At 46.0% G+C, this 16,060-nt stretch overlaps 1 protein-coding gene across 2 annotated transcripts in view; it reads right to left on the reverse strand.

Moving 5' to 3' along the window:
• sin3b (SIN3 transcription regulator family member B) overlaps window positions 1-16,060 on the reverse strand; it is a 61,703-nt gene that overhangs the window by 39,038 nt on the left and 6,605 nt on the right. Inside the window, exons 2-6 of one of the 2 annotated variants that reach the window (XM_043721554.2) lie at window positions 12,562-12,738; window positions 11,037-11,155; window positions 3,970-4,129; window positions 2,079-2,399; window positions 1,012-1,164 (exon numbers count right to left, since the gene is read on the reverse strand). In XM_043721554.2, the coding sequence (XP_043577489.1) occupies window positions 1,012-1,164; window positions 2,079-2,399; window positions 3,970-4,129; window positions 11,037-11,155; window positions 12,562-12,738 (930 nt within the window). Of the gene's footprint in view, window positions 1-1,011; window positions 1,165-2,078; window positions 2,400-3,969; window positions 4,130-11,036; window positions 11,156-12,561; window positions 12,739-16,060 lie in introns of those variants that run through there. The other variant, XM_043721555.2, reaches the window with a different exon arrangement.

Below are 16,060 nucleotides of genomic sequence, written 5' to 3' on the forward strand. Positions count from 1 at the left end.
ACTTCTCTCTCAAAGATCTAGCTTTGAAACATCATCAAAAGTTCCTGTCATGGACTTAATGACTGTTCAGGTCCCAGTAATTTATTTTCCCAAGACACTCCCCTGGATTCTAGAACCTATACTCCAGCACTTAGCCTCAGGGTTATAGTTTGTCCACGGTCAGTTAACTTTACCAAACATCATACATGAACATCAACTAGCCACAAAAAGAATGATGCACTCTCACTAGTATCCTTACATACAGATGAGGAAGGACACCACTTTGACTGGGACAAGCCAAACAGAAGCACGCATGAGAATTCCTAGAAGCATGGCATTCCAAATGGAACTCTATCAACAACCACATTGACTTGGACCAATTTACAACCTTCTGAGAAAAAGAACAGGAAATGACATCACCATAGGAAATAACATCACCAACCGAAAAAAACTCAAACATATAAATAGAAAGCTGGAATCATCAGCAGTGCTTCGTCCAGAGACTCACTGAAGACATTACCTAGTATGGTGACGAAATGTCTGAAAATGAACCCTCCAGCTCAGTGAGCAAACCTACATCCAGAACTTTACCAAGCTGATACATACCCTTGGGTTCCTCCAAACTCTAACTTTCCTCAAGTGTAACAAGCAAATGGTCCTCATGGGCTCTCTTCAACTCCAATCTTTATTGCACTGAACTATTACTGACTTATAAACTTATTTTGAACACTCCCAACGTATCCAGGATTTCTCCTGACACTTACTGCCTGGAGTCTGCTAAAAATATTTATGCTCTCTGAAGCCAATTCTTTGTTTCATCCTCCTCTTAGTTCTAACTCTGACTATTCAGTGACTCCTGAACTATTCCGAGTGACTGATTAAAAATTTCACAATGAGCCCCACTATCACTGGGCAAACTGAACACACCAACCAGTAATGGAGCACACCATCCCAAATGGTACAATAGTCACAGTTTGCTGACTTATATAATAAAAATGGATACATCAGGACAATGGATTTCAACACACGTACCAGAGATCGCTTTGCATCTGGGAGAAACTGGCCAAACTCAGTCAGCAGATCCTCCTGGCCTCTGAACAAGTTGGCAACTTTCGCAAAGACTTCGTCCTCGGTCATGCCGCAGTAAGGCTTTCCCTTGGTATCCTTCACTATCAGCTGCTCCTTCTAACAAGGACAGAAGATACATGGTGACATAAGAATTGGTCACTCCCTGCAAAGAAAACCTTTAAGGTTACAAGAATCATTTCTCACCCTGGAGTGACACATTTCACTCCTTCCTCCATCTAAGCTTTCTCACAGTCAAATGAACATTAAAACATTCAGCCTGCGATTCAATATAAAGGTGGTCAATTAGCCATTTCAATGCATTTTCCACATTATCATCATATTCCTTTATGTCACTGGTACTTAGAAACCTGTCAATCTCAAACACACCTCTTTTAGTCTCTTTTTTTTTCATTTGTTCGCATGATGGGGTGTTGCTGGCCAAGCAGAAGTTATTGCCCATCCAGCAGGTAAGAATCAATTCACATTGCTGAGAGTCTGAAGTCACATGTAAGCTGGAGGGTAGATTTCTGTCCAAGGGTCAGCGCTGAGGGAGCGTCGCGCTGTCCTAGGATCAGGATGGCAGATTTCCTCAGGTTAAGATTTCCCAGATGGTTTAGTACGACAATTAACACTAGTTACAATTCGGCCAGTTCTCTACTCCAGGTTATCATTGGTGATCACAGTTGACCATCTTCCAAGGTGGGATCAAACCGGCATTCCCAGAACATTAGCCTGGGTTTTGGATTACTACTCCTGTGACATTACTACATCATTACCTTCTAAGTACAAAGCTCTCTAGTTCCCTCTATAAACCTCTCCAATCTTCGCGCGCTCTCTTTTAAAACTGACCTCTTGGAGCAAGTGTTTGGACACTTGTCCTAATGTCACCCGAATGTGGATCAGCGTTTGGATTTGCATTATAATTACCCAGAGGAAGTTTTATTTTCAGCATTTTAAAGCTACTTTAGAAATACAAACTGTTACAGCGATGTAACTATCGTAAACCTGAAACCATTTTCTTTGATCTTTACCTGATAGGTATGCAGAATCTCCAGAAAGGATTTGTAGACCTCAGGACGTTCCAGGTATCTGTTTTTGATTTTATTCACGTAACTGATTGCGTTGTCGAACTCCACAGGATGTGGATCGTTGGAGGATGGATCATCATGGTGATCCAAGACCCGTGCAGTCGGTTCCTCCCGGATCACCCGGCGTTCCGCACTCTCATCCTTGTGGCCCATTAGGGGCGTTTGAGATTGAGCAGGACTGGATCGGCTCACTGGAGTGATGGCAGCGGCAGCGGGACTGGTAGGCGTGGCAGACGTGTGATCATGGGCTGCTTCAGCTAGCAGCTGCCAAAGAGACAGAGAAAGCAGACTCAGTCTGGGCCATTAAATCATCTGACAAACACCAGGAGTATTTACCGTCATGGACTGAGGAGGAAAATTGATGGATGACAAGTGCTGAGGGAGTGCCATGCTGTCGGAGGGTCAGGGCTGAGGGAGCGCTGCGCTGCGCTGTCGGAGGGTCAGTGCTGAGGGAGCGCCGCGCTGTTGGAGGGTCAGTGCTGAGGGAGCGTCACGCTGTTGGAGGGTCAGTGCTGAGGGGGCGCCGCGCTGTTGGAGGGTCAGTGCTGAGGGGGCGCCGCGCTGTTGGAGGGTCAGTGCTGAGGGGGCGCCGCGCTGTTGGAGGGTCAGTGCTGAGGGGGCACCGTGCTGTTGGAGGGTCAGTGCTGAGGGGGCGTCGCGCTGTCGGAGGGTCAGTGCTGAGGGGGCGCCGCGCTGTCGGAGGGTCAGTACTGAGGGAGCGCTGCGCTGTCGGAGGGTCAGTGCTGAGGGAGCGCTGCACTGTCGGAGGGTCAGTGCTGAGGGAGCGCTGCACTGTCGGAGGGTCAGTGCTGAGGGAGCGCTGCACTGTCGGAGGGTCAGTGCTGAGGGAGCGCTGCACTGTCGGAGGGTCAGTGCTGAGGGAGCGCTGCACTGTCGGAGGGTCAGTGCTGAGGGAGCGCTGCGCTGTCGGAAGGTCAGTGCTGAGGGAGCGCCGTGCTGTTGGAGGGTCAGGGCTGAGGGAGCACCGCACTGTCGGAGGGTCAGTGCTGAGGGAGCACCGCACTGTCGGAGGGTCAGGGCTGAGGGAGCGCCGCACTGTTGGAGGGTCAGGGCTGAGGGAGCGCCGCACTGTTGGAGGGTCAGGGCTGATGAATAATGATTGGTAACCAGGAAACAGCAGAAGGATTCAATAAATAATTTCCATTCATTTTCATAGTAAAAGACACTCACAACATTCCAAAATTATGAAATATTCATGGGACAAAAGGAAGATAGAAAATAAATACAGTAACTGTCACTAGAGAAAAGTGACAGAGAAATTGGGCTAAAGTCTGATAAATCCCCTGGACTAATTGGATGCATCCTGAGATATTAAAGAAAATTCTTTTCTCCTTCTTCGAGGGAAGGGAATTTGTTGAATTCTTTAGTGCAGAGTGCTATAGAGTCTAGATCATTTATGTATATTTAAGGCTGAGACAAACAGAGTTTTAAATCAGTAAGGGAATGAAGGATTATGGGGACAAAGGCTGGAAAGTGGAGGTGAGGATCGCCAGGTCAGCCATGATGCCACTGAATGGCAGAACACTCGATGGGCTGAATGGCCTGCTTCTGCTCCTATATCTTATGATGTGGAACACTACCCGCAAGCGGAATGAATCAATGATTTCAAAAGGAAATTGGATGGGCACTTGAGGGAAATAAACTTACAGGACCACAGCTAGTATGGACTTGAGAGGCTGAATGGTTTCCTTCTGTGCGATATATTACTCAATGAATGGCCCTTCCAATGTGAGTTTTTTAATAAGGGACAGTATTCAGCTTAATATTCAGGAGGAAGTTCATCACACACAAAAAATTAATTCAGTGTGCATACCTGAGTCTCGGCCTGTGTGGGTCCATGCACGCTCACTGCTTTGTTTTTCTGGATCTCTATCCTGTAACCGGGTGGCAGGAAAGCATTGAAGCCCAAAATAAGGTCAGGGTGACCCTGGAACAGGCGTGAAACCCTGTCAATCACACCAGGTGTATCAATGCTGCAATCCAGAACAAGAAATACTTAGCAACATGATCAAGGTAGTTCCAAAGTGACTGGTACGACACAGCCATCCAATGCCAATAACAGCTACTTAAACCATCCAAACTCTTATATAAAGGCCTTATTTTTTCATGCCAGTCTGTATAGCTCACCAGCACTCAATACCTGATCTGCAGCTATTGCCTGCTCCATCATTCAGAGAGAGGGACAGGAAACAGAAAGGGAGCTGTGGCACTGAGGAGCTCAAACATTAATGAACAGGTGGTCATGCAGCCCCTCATGCAGCTCACAACACATTGGAGTTGAACTATATAGATCAACCATAATTATCCGCCTTTACTCTGTAAATTTCAATATCCATATCCAATTAAACCGCTGTGTGCTGTGGCTTAGGTGTTGGCATTCTTGGCTTTGAATCACAAGGTTACAGAATTAAGTCTCATTCCAGAAATCCAACATATTTTTTGCATGGGGAATGGAATGTAAAAGGAGACATGCATTACTGAACATCTGGTCTACGGTGTACAGTTTTGGTTGCCTTATTGAGGAAAGGATACAATTTCACAAGCGGTTCAGAGAAGGTTCACTACAACTGATTCCTGGACTAAGGGGGTTATCGTTTAATAAGGCCGGGCTAAGAGGAATGATAGGTGATCTAACTGAAACATATAAGAGGGAACTTGACAGAGAGAGTGTTGAAAAGATATTTCCCCTCATTAAAGAGACTGGAATTGCGTAAGGGGAAGAAAAACTGTTTAAAAACATTTAAGACCGAGCTGAGACATTTTCTTTCAGAGGGTTGACAGTCATAGAGATGTACAGCACTGAAACAGACACTTGGGTCCAACTCGCCCATGCCGATCAGATATCCTAAATAGATCTAGTCCCATTTGTCAGCATTTGGCCCATATCCCTCCAAACCCTTCCTCTATTCATATACCCATCCAGATGCCTTTTAAATGTTGTAATTGTACCAGCCTCCACCACTTCCTCTGGCAGCTCATTCCATACATGCACCACCACCTTCTAAATCTTTCCCCTCTCACCTTAAACCTGTGCCCTCTAGCTCTGGACTCTCCCAATCCAGGGAAAAGACCTTGTCTACTTATCTTATAAGTGCCCCTCATGATTTTATTAAATTCTATAAGGTCATCCCTCAACCTCTGACGATCCAGGGAAAATAGCCCCAGCCTATTCAGCCTCTCCCTGTAGTTCAAACCCTCCAAACCTAGCAGCATCCTTGTAAATCTTTTCTGAGCCATTGCAAATCTCACAACATCTTTCCTACAGCAGGGAGACCAGAATTGCACTCAGTTCCAAAAGTGGCCTAATCAATGTCCTGTACAGCCACAACAACTCATGTACTCAATATTCTGACCAATAAAGGCAAGAATACCAAATGCCTTCTTCACTATCCTATCGACTGGTGACTCAATTTTCAAGGAACTATGAACCTGCACTTCAAGGTCTCTGTTCAGTAACAGTCCCCAGGACCTTATGAGCCTGAGGGACAGGATGTACATGTATTTGGAAAGGCAAGGATTGATTAGGGATAGTCAACATGGCTTTGTGTGTGAGAAATCATGTCTCACAAACTTGATTGAGTTTTTTGAAGAAGTAACAAAGAAGATTGATGAGGGCAGAGGAGTAGATGTGATCTATATGGACTTCAGTAAGGCGTTCGACAAGGTTCCCCATGGGAGACTGGTTAGCAAGGTTAGATCTCATAGAATACAGGGAGAACTGGCTCAAAGGTAGAAGACAGAGGGTGGTGGTAGAGGGTTGTTTTTCAGACTGGAGGCCTGTGACCAGTGAAGTGCCACAAGAATCGGTGCTGGGCCCTCTACCTTTTGTCATTTACATAAATGATTTGAATGTGAGTAAAAGAGGTACAGTCAGTAAGTTTGCAGATGACACCAAAATTGGAGATGTAGTGGACGGTGAAGAGGGTTACCTCAGATTACAACAAGATCTTGACCAGATGGGCCAATGGGCTGAGATGTGGCAGATGGAGTTTAATTCAGATAAATGCGAGGTGCTGCATTTTGGGAAAGCAAATCTTAGCAGGACTTATACACTTAATGGTAAGGTCCTAGGGAGTGTTGCTGAACAAAGAGACCTTGGAGTACAGGTTCATAGCTCCTTGAAAGTGGAGTCGCAGGTAGATAGGATCGTGAAGGCGGCATTTGATATGCTTTCCTTTATTGGTCAGAGTATCGAGGAGAGGAGTTGGGAGATCATGTTGCGGCTCTACATTGGTTAGGCCATTTTTGGAATATTGCATGCAATTCTGGTCTCCTTCCTATTGGAAAGATGTTGTGAAACTTGAAAGGGTTCGGAAAAGATTTACAAGGATGTTGCCAAAGTTGGAGGATCTGAGCTACAGGGAGAGGCTGAACAGGCTGGGGCAGTTTTCCCTGGAGCGTCGGAGGCTGAGGGGTGACCTTACAGAAATTTACAAAATCATGAGGGGCATAGATAGGATAAATTGACAAAGTCTTTTCCCTGGGGTCAGGGAGTCCAGAACTAGAGGGCATAGGTTTAGGGTGAGAGGGGAAAGATACAAGAGACCTAAGGGGCAACTTTTTCACGCAGAGAGTGGTATGTGTATGGAATGAGCTGACAGAGCAAGTGGTGGAGGCTGGTACAATTGCGATATTTAAGAGGCATTTGGATGGGTATATGAATAGGAAGGGTTTGGAGGGATATGGGCTGGGTGCTGGCAGGTGGGACTAGATTGGGTTGGGATATCTGGTCGGCATGGACGGGTTGGACTGAAGGGTCTGTTTCCGTGCTGTACATCTCTATGACTCTACGACTTTATTAAGTGTACTCGTCCTGCCTTGATTTGCCTTTCTAAAATTAGCACCTCATTTATCTAAATTAAACTCTATCTGCCACTCCTCGGCCCACTGGCCCATCTGATGAAGATTAGTCTGAGATAACCTTATTTGCTAGGAGAAAGTGAGGACTGCAGATGCTGGAGATCAGAGCTTTAAAATGTGTTGCTGAAGAAGGGCTTATGCCCGAAACGTCGATTCTCCATAACCTTATCTGCTGTCCACTACACCTCCAATTTTGGTGTCATCTGCAAATTTACCAACTATACCTCCTATGTTCACATCCAAATCATTTATATAAATGATGAAAAGCAGTGGATCCAACACTGACCCTTGTGGCACTCCACTGGTCAGAGGCCTCCAGTCTGAAAAGCAACCCTCCACCACCACCACCCTATCTTCTACCTTCGAGCCAATTCTGTATCCAAATGGCTAGTTTAAATTTCTTATTGTGTGGAAACAGGTCCTTCTGCCCAATGTGTCCACACCAACCCTCCAAGGGTAACCCACCAGACTCATTTCCCCCGACTAATACACCTAACACTACGGGCAATTTAGCATGGCCAATTCACCTAACCTGCACATCTTTGGACTATGGGTGTAAACTGGAGCACCCGGAGGAAACCCATGCAGATACGGGGAGAATGTGCAAACTCCACACAGACTCACCCAAGGCAGGAATCGAACCAGAGTCCCTAGCGCTGTGAGGCAACAGTGCTAACCACTGAGCCACTGTGCCGGCCCTGTATTCCAAGTGATCCAACCCTGGATGAGGAAACATGTCGAACACCTTACTGAAGTTCACACAGATCACGCCCAATGCTCTGCTCTTATCAATCCTCTTTGTTACTCCTTCAATAAACTCAATTATGTTAATGTGATATGATTTCCCACGCACAAAGCTATGTTGGACTATCCCTAATCAGTCCTTGCCTTTCCAAATGTAAACCTAGTCTCTCAGGATTCCCTCCAACAACCTGCCCATTTCAATGTCAGGCTCGCCAGTCTATAGTTCCCTGGCTTGTCCTTACCACCTTTCTTAAACAGTGCCACCATGTTCGCCAACCTCCAGGCTTCTGGTGCTTCACCCATGGGTATCGATGATACAAACATCTCAGCAAGGGGCCCAGCAATCACTTCCCTAGCTTCCCACCAGGTTCTAGGGTACACCTGATCAGGTCCTGGGGATTTATTCACAGTTATGCATTTTAAGACGTCCAGCATGTCCTCTTCTGTAACTTGAACATTTTTCAAAATGTTGCTACTTATTTCCCCATTTTCTCTATCTTCCATATCCTTCTCCACTGATGCAAAATACTTGTTTAGCATGTCCCCCATCTCCTGTGGTCTTGCTGATCTTTAAGGGGCACTATTCTCTCCCTTGTTACTCTTTTGTCCTTAATGTATTTGTAGAATCCCTTTGGGTTCTACTTAGCTCTATTTGCCAAAGTTATCTGATATTCCATTTTTGCCCTCCTGATTTCCCTCTGAAGTATACTCCTACTTTGGGCATTCACCCGATCTCTGCTGTCTGTACCTGACATATGCTTCCTTCTTTTTCTTGACCAAAGTCTCGTCTCCTCTAGTCTTCTCCAGCATCCCGACACCTACCAGTCTTGCCCTTCACCCTAACAGAAACATACTGTCTCTGGACTCTTGTTATCTCATTTTTGAAAACTTCCCATTTTCTAGCCATCCCTTTATCCACAAACATCTGCCCCCAATCAACTTTTGAAAGTTCTTGCCTAATACTGTCAAAATTGAGCTTCCTCCAATTTAAACTTTTAAATCTGGTCTATCCTTTTCCATCACTAGTTTAAGACTAATATGAATTATGGTTGCTGGCTCCAAAGTGCTCCCCACTGACACCTCAGTCACCTGCCCTGCTTTATTTCCCAAGAGTAGGTCAAGTTTTGCACCTTCTCTAGGAGGTACATCCACACACTGAGCCAAAAGATTTTCTTGTACACATTTAACAAACTTCTCTCCACCCAAGCCTTTAACACTATGGCAGTTCCAGTCTATGTTTGGAAAGTTAAAATCCCCTACCATAACCACCCTAATATTCTTACACATAACTGAAATTTCCTTACAAATTTGTTTCTACATTTCTTGACTGATGAGGCGGGGGGGGGGGGGGGGGGGGGGGGGGGGGGGGGGAGGGAAGAGAGAGATTTGGCTACAAAAAACTGAAGATTCTGGAACCCAAATGGACAAGCAGGAGGATGGAAGGACACAGCAAGCCAGGCAACATCAGGAGGTGGAGACGTCGACATTTCAGGTGTAACCTTTTTTCAGGACTGGAGCAACACAAAAAGGGGGAGGGGGGTTGAAACAAGTTGGTGAGGGGACTAGACAGGGTGGGAGAGACTAGAACTATAAGAGACAGTTTAAAAGTAAAAGCACTTCACTCAAGACAGAGCTGAAGAAAATGTTCTTTATCTCAGAGAACCGGGACTCTATGGAAATTTCTTCCCCAGACAGCAGTGGTGGTGGGTTATTGATTATTTTAAATATTGAATAAAATACATTCTTCCAAAGAATGATACTAGGCACAAAATGTTCACTGCTTCACTCTCCACTGATGCTGCCAAGCTTGCTGAGTTCCTCTAGCACTTTGTTTTAAATTGGACTTTTCTTTCAATTGATGTTAAATAAATTCTTAACTGACAAAGGAGTTAAGGGTATAGGGGTCAGCAGGAAAATAGTAACCACAATCAGAGCAGCCATAACTTTAGCAAAGGGCACAGCAAGCTCAGGGCCTCTTGCTTGAGGAGAGAGTGACATCATGGTAATATCACTGCCCCACATCAACGTTCTAGCGTTATGGGTTCGAATCTCACCATGGCAGACAGTAAAACTTGAATTCAATAAAATCTATGATTAGAGAAAACTGGTCTAATGTGATCATTGAAATAACTTCACAGAAGCCAGTATCCATCATCAAGTCATCCTTTATTTACATGTGAACAACCCTTGACTTCAGTATTGTCTCATTCAGAATCAGGTACCAGAGTATCAGTTCCTCTGACACTCCCCTTTTTATCTGACTGCCAGGGCTCCCTGATTGCACTAAGTTACCAGCCCCAATCAGGGAACTCATATTCTATCACCTCATTACAATCACTATAGCCATGTTGATTGCCGATTGCTGTAAAAACATAACTGGTTTACTAATGCCCTTTACAGGAAGGAAATTTGTCATCCTCACCTATTCAGGCAGACAGGTGACTCAAGGTCTTCTGAAATGGCGAGAAAGTCACTTACTTCAAGGGTACTTAAAAATGGCAATAAATATTGGTCTTGTCAAATTTGCCACATCTCATGTAAGACTGAAAAGCAACATACTCAGGAGTATAAAAAAACACAGGCTGACAGTGGAGAACTGAGGGTGTGCAACATGGGTTTTTGGTGAGGTGTTTAATGAGATCTCGTCTGTGTTGAAGATCCCAGGAAATTCGTTGAAAGAACAGGGGGACAGTTCACCTCAGTACCCTGGCCAACACTTAGCTCTCAGTAAACATCACAGATAAGAGATTATTTGGTCAGTAACATATAGTTGTTTGGTGCATCTTACTATGTGTGTTTCCTATTTCACAATAACAGCTACATTTCAAAGACACTTAATTGGCTGTAGAGTGTATTGAGATTAAATCAGTAAATGTTGGAGAAACTCAGCAAGTCCAGCAGCATCTCTAGAAAGAAAATCAGAATTATTCCAGTTTTGACAAAGGGTTAGTGGACTCAATAACTTAACTTTGATTTTTCCTTTACAGCTGCTGCCAGGCCTTGAATTTCTCTTGTAATTTCTGTTTTTATTTCAGATTTCCAGCACTCATAGTTCTTTGTTTTACTTGAGTGCTTTGAAATGTCTGATCATGAAATGCACAATATAAATGCACATTTTTATTTATTCCAAACTCCATGGACTGTCAGTTCCCGCAATCTTTAAGGGACAGACTGCCAAAACGCCAAAGGCATCTCGTTGCAGCCTCCGAGTGTGGAATAGACATCCCCAGGCTGCTGTTGGTTTGACGGGAGGATGCACACAGCCTATTCACATACCTTTGTGATTTAAATTCCTTCATGATGTCAAGGAACTCATTGTAAACAGCTGGGTTGTTTCCGAATTGCATCTTAACCTGGTCCAGGTACGACAAGGCATCTTCCACCTGAAAAGCACACTAATAACGCATGAGGTTGTATTAACAGGACTATTCAGTACAAAACAAAAAAAAACATTATATTTTTGTACAAAACTCTTAGAACATATTTAGAATCCTTTAACCCTCCAATGTTGGCTGCTATTAAGGCTTAAACCCTGGTACCTGGCTCTGGTTTCTGCAACACGAAATAAATTTCAGGACTATTTCATCAAGGTGCATAAAATAGTTAAAAGGACCAGACTGTGTTTCACCTAACAGATTATTTCAGTCTGGGGAAAGAGCAGGAATCACATGCAGAAACTAGGTGAAGACAGAACGAGGTTATTACTTAATTAGTTCTTCAGGGACCAACGAACAATTTGTCAGCTCTTGTAGTGACTGCTGATCTGCATATGTGCAAATGAGAGCAGTGGCAATCATTGCATCTTATATTCAAGAGTGGTAAAGTATACTTAAACAGTCTGTAAAATTACAGTCAGTGATTGATCGCCTGAACAAATTTCAATCACTCAAAGGGCTTATTGAAGAATTGTCCAGATTTTTAATTTGGTTCCTTTGTTTTTCTCAGGGTATGGCTAGTTATTGGTCAAACAGTGTCAAATGAACATGCTTCATGCATTACAGAAGAGGGGCTGGGGGCAAGCACGATGAACTGGTTCGTCTTTTCTGCCAGGCATACTTTATCAACACTAAACAAACCAAAAGTATCATAATCACGCACACAGCATGCACACACTCGAACAAAAATTTCAGTCCAAGCATTTTCCTTCAATATATTCTGTAATTTTCAATGCAACATTTCTATGCCCCTTTGGGACTGAGTGCAGGAAGTGTCACCTCTACTTCAGGGAGTTGAAATTAAACATTATGCAGTTTTTAAACAGTATTATGATTGCAAATCCCCTTTCAGCCAGCAACACACTTAATAGCCTCCCGTCATTGCTGATAATGGTTGTTACATCACCAGTTAGATTCACCGCATCACCTTGAATCCACAGGGAGATTTCTCCAAACTGGCACTTACAAAGTATTGTAACAATACAAACCCAAGGTACTCGTTCAGTGTTTATTCCGAGTGCAGGAGACAGCTATAAGTATGATCTCCTCTTCAACACTCATCCAGACTGTGCACACTTCATGTCTCCCTGTAGGATGCAAGTTTGCTGAAACCACAGCTTCTTATCCTGGGATAACACAGTTGAAGATGTTGGTCGAATTTAACATTAAACTAAGAGGAATGTTGTTAATCCTGAAAATTCAGAATATTGAGTTCCTTTGCCTACTTTCACTGGGGAGGACCTGCTGAAGACCTCTCTAAAACCAGAACAGCAGCCCCTGGTAAATGTATTGCAGGGATATGGTGGGAAATAGACACTGTCAGAGTGCCTGTCCGTACATGCCTTTCATCTGACAGTCAGTCTTACCTTGAGCCTCTGGAACTGCTGTTGTTGGGCCTGCTTCTGCACTGCAAAACTCTGAGCCTGAACCTGATGGTTCATCTGCTGAAGATGGGCCTGAATCTTGGCCATGGCCACTCCTCCACGCTGGGGTATTTGGGATGGTGGAGGTTCCAGGTCGGAGCCTTGAGTCACCCCAGGCATCTATTGGAGAAAGACAGAAAAAGGGTGTTCCACTAAAGGGCAGGGAGGAAGAGAGAAGCATGTAAGGGAATCAAGAGAGAAGGGAAGACAAAGGCAGGTACTTTTCTGAGGTAGAACATAAAGCTCTGCATGAAAGGAGTCAACGTTACGACAAGAGACTGGAACCTTTGTTGTGCTGGTGAGCTGCAGCTCCTCATTCCAATTAGATTCTCATCTCAAATGGCTGCTTAAATGCAGCACAAGCAGCCCAGATTCTGCATCAAGCATAGGGTTAGTTTTCTGTGCTCAGTGAGCACACTCTCCTGCCTCCCGTCAATATCACCATATCAAACTCACATAGCCTGACCCCGCGACTATTGCACCCAAGTGACAGACATGTAGTTATGAGGGCTAGGCAGCAAATGGATTTGACGTTACCATCAGAGCAACCACCATTTTATTACATGAAGGAGCAGACACAAAGCCTGAAGTATCATACTCAAATATGCAAAATTGGCACCGTACCCCAGTGTTATACAGGGACAGACCCGTCCCCACCAGTACTGTACCCCAGTGTTATACAGGGACAGACCCGTCCCCACCAGTACTGTACCCCAGTGTTACACAACGACAGACCTGTCCCCACCAGTACTGTACCCCAGTGTTATACAGGGACAGACCCGTCCCCACCAGTACTGTACCCCAGTGTTACACAACGACAGACCCGTCCCCACCAGTACTGTACCCCAGTGTTATACAGTGACAGACCTGTCCCCACCAGTACTGTACCCCAGTGTTACACAACGACAGACATGTCCCCACCGGTACTGGACCCCAATGATACACAACGACAGACCTGTCCCCACCAGTACTGTACCCGAGTGTTACACAACGACAGACATGTCCCCACCGGTACTGTACCCCAGTGTTATATAGGGACAGACCTACCCCCACCAGTACTGGACCCCAGTGTTACACAACGACAGACCTGTCCCCACCAGTACTGTACCCCAGTGTTACACAACGACAGACATGTCCCCACCGGTACTGTACCCCAGTGTTACACAACGACAGACATGTCCCCACCGGTACTGGACCCCAATGATACACAACGACAGACCTGTCCCCACCAGTACTGTACCCGAGTGTTACACAACGACAGACATGTCCCCACCGGTACTGTACCCCAGTGTTATACAGGGACAGACCTACCCCCACCAGTACTGGACCCCAGTGTTATACAGGGACAGACCTGTCCCCACCAGTACTGTACCCCAGTGTTACACAACGACAGACCTGTCCCCACCAGTACTGTACCCCAGTGTTATACAGGGACAGACCTGTCCCCACCAGTACTGTACCCCAGTGTTACACAATGACAGACATGTCCCCAACTGGTACTGTACCCCAGTGTTACACAATGACAGACATGTCCCCACCAGTACTGTACCCCAGCGTTACACAGTGACAGACCTGTCCCCACCGGTACTGTACCCCAGCGTTACACAGTGACAGACCTGTCCCCACCGGTACTGTACCCCAGTGTTATACAGTGACAGACCTGTCCCCACCAGTACTGTACCCCAGTGTTATACAGTGTCAGACCTGTCCCCACCAGTACTGTACCCCAGTGTTACACAACGACAGACCTGTCCCCACCAGTACTGTACCCCAGTGTTACACAATGACAGACACGTCCCCATTGGTACTGTCCCCCAGTGTTAGACAACGACAGACCTGTCCCCACCGGTACTGTACCCCAGTGTTACACAATGACAGACCTGTCCCCACCGGTACTGTACCCCAGTGTTACATAATGACAGACCTGTCCCCACCGGTACTGTACCCCAGTGTTATACAGTGACAGACCTGTCCCCACCAGTACTGTACCCCAGTGTTATACAGTGTCAGACCTGTCCCCACCAGTACTGTACCCCAGTGTTACATAATGACAGACCTGTCCCCACCGGTACTGTACCCCAGTGTTACATAATGACAGACCTGTCCCCACCGGTACTGTACCCCAGTGTTATACAGTGACAGACCTGTCCCCACCAGTACTGTACCCCAGTGTTATACAGTGTCAGACCTGTCCCCACCAGTACTGTACCCCAGTGTTACATAATGACAGACATGTCCCCACCGGTACTGTACCCCAGTGTTACACAATGACACACATGTCCCCAACTGGTACTGTACCCCACTGTTACACAATGACAGACATGTCCCCACCAGTACTGTACCCCAGTGTTACACGACAGACCTGTCCCCACCGGTACTGTACCCCAGGGTTATACAGTGACAGACCTGTCCCCACCGGTACTTACCCCAGTGTTATACAATGACAGACCTGTCCCCACCTGTACTGTACCCCAGTGTTACACAATGACAGACATGTCCCCACCAGTACTGTACCCCAGTGTTACACAGTGACAGACCTGTCCCCACCGGTACTGTACCCCAGTGTTATACAGGGACAGACCTGTCCCCACCGGTACTGTATCCCAGTGTTACACAGTGACAGACCTGTTCCCACCAGTACTGTACCCCAGTGTTATACAGTGACAGACCTGTCCCCACCAGTACTGTACCCCAATGTTATACAGTGACAGACCTGTCCCCACCAGTACTGTACCCCAGTGTTATACAGAGTCAGACCTGTCCCCACCAGTACTGTACCCCAGTGTTTATAGAGTCAGACATGTCCCCAGCAGTACTGTACCCCAGTGTTATACAGTGACAGACCTGTCACCACCAGTACTGTACCACAGTGTTATACAGTGTCAGACCTGTCCCCACCAGTACTGTACCCCAGTGTTATACATGTCCCCACTGGTACTGTACCCCAGTGTTACACAATGACAGACCTGTCCCCACCGGTACTGTACCCCAGTGTTATACAACGACAGACAAGTCCCCACCGGTACTGTACCCCAGTGTTATACAGTGACAGACCTGTCCCCACCAGTACTGTACCCCAGTGTTACACAGGGACAGACCTGTCCCCACCAGTACTGTACCCCAGTGTCATACAGGCACAGACCGGTCCCCACCAGTAGTGTACCCCAGTGTTATACAGTGACAGACCTGTCACCATCAGTACTGTACCCCAGTGTTATACCTGTGTCAGACATGTCCCCACCAGTACTGTACCCCAGTGTTATACAGTGTCAGACATGTCCCCACCAGTACTGTACCCCAGTGTTATACATGTCCCCATTGGTACTGTCCCCCAGAATTACACAACGACAGACACGTCCCCACTGGTACTGGACCCCAGTGTTATACAGTGACAGACCTGTCCCCACCCGTACTGTACCCCAGTGTTACACAATGACAGATA

The sequence above is a fragment of the Chiloscyllium plagiosum genome, unplaced genomic scaffold (assembly GCF_037043375.1).
Source record: "Chiloscyllium plagiosum isolate Xiang-an unplaced genomic scaffold, Cpla_swu_hap1 HiC_scaffold_28, whole genome shotgun sequence".
NCBI classification, from domain to species: Eukaryota; Metazoa; Chordata; class Chondrichthyes; order Orectolobiformes; family Hemiscylliidae; genus Chiloscyllium; species Chiloscyllium plagiosum.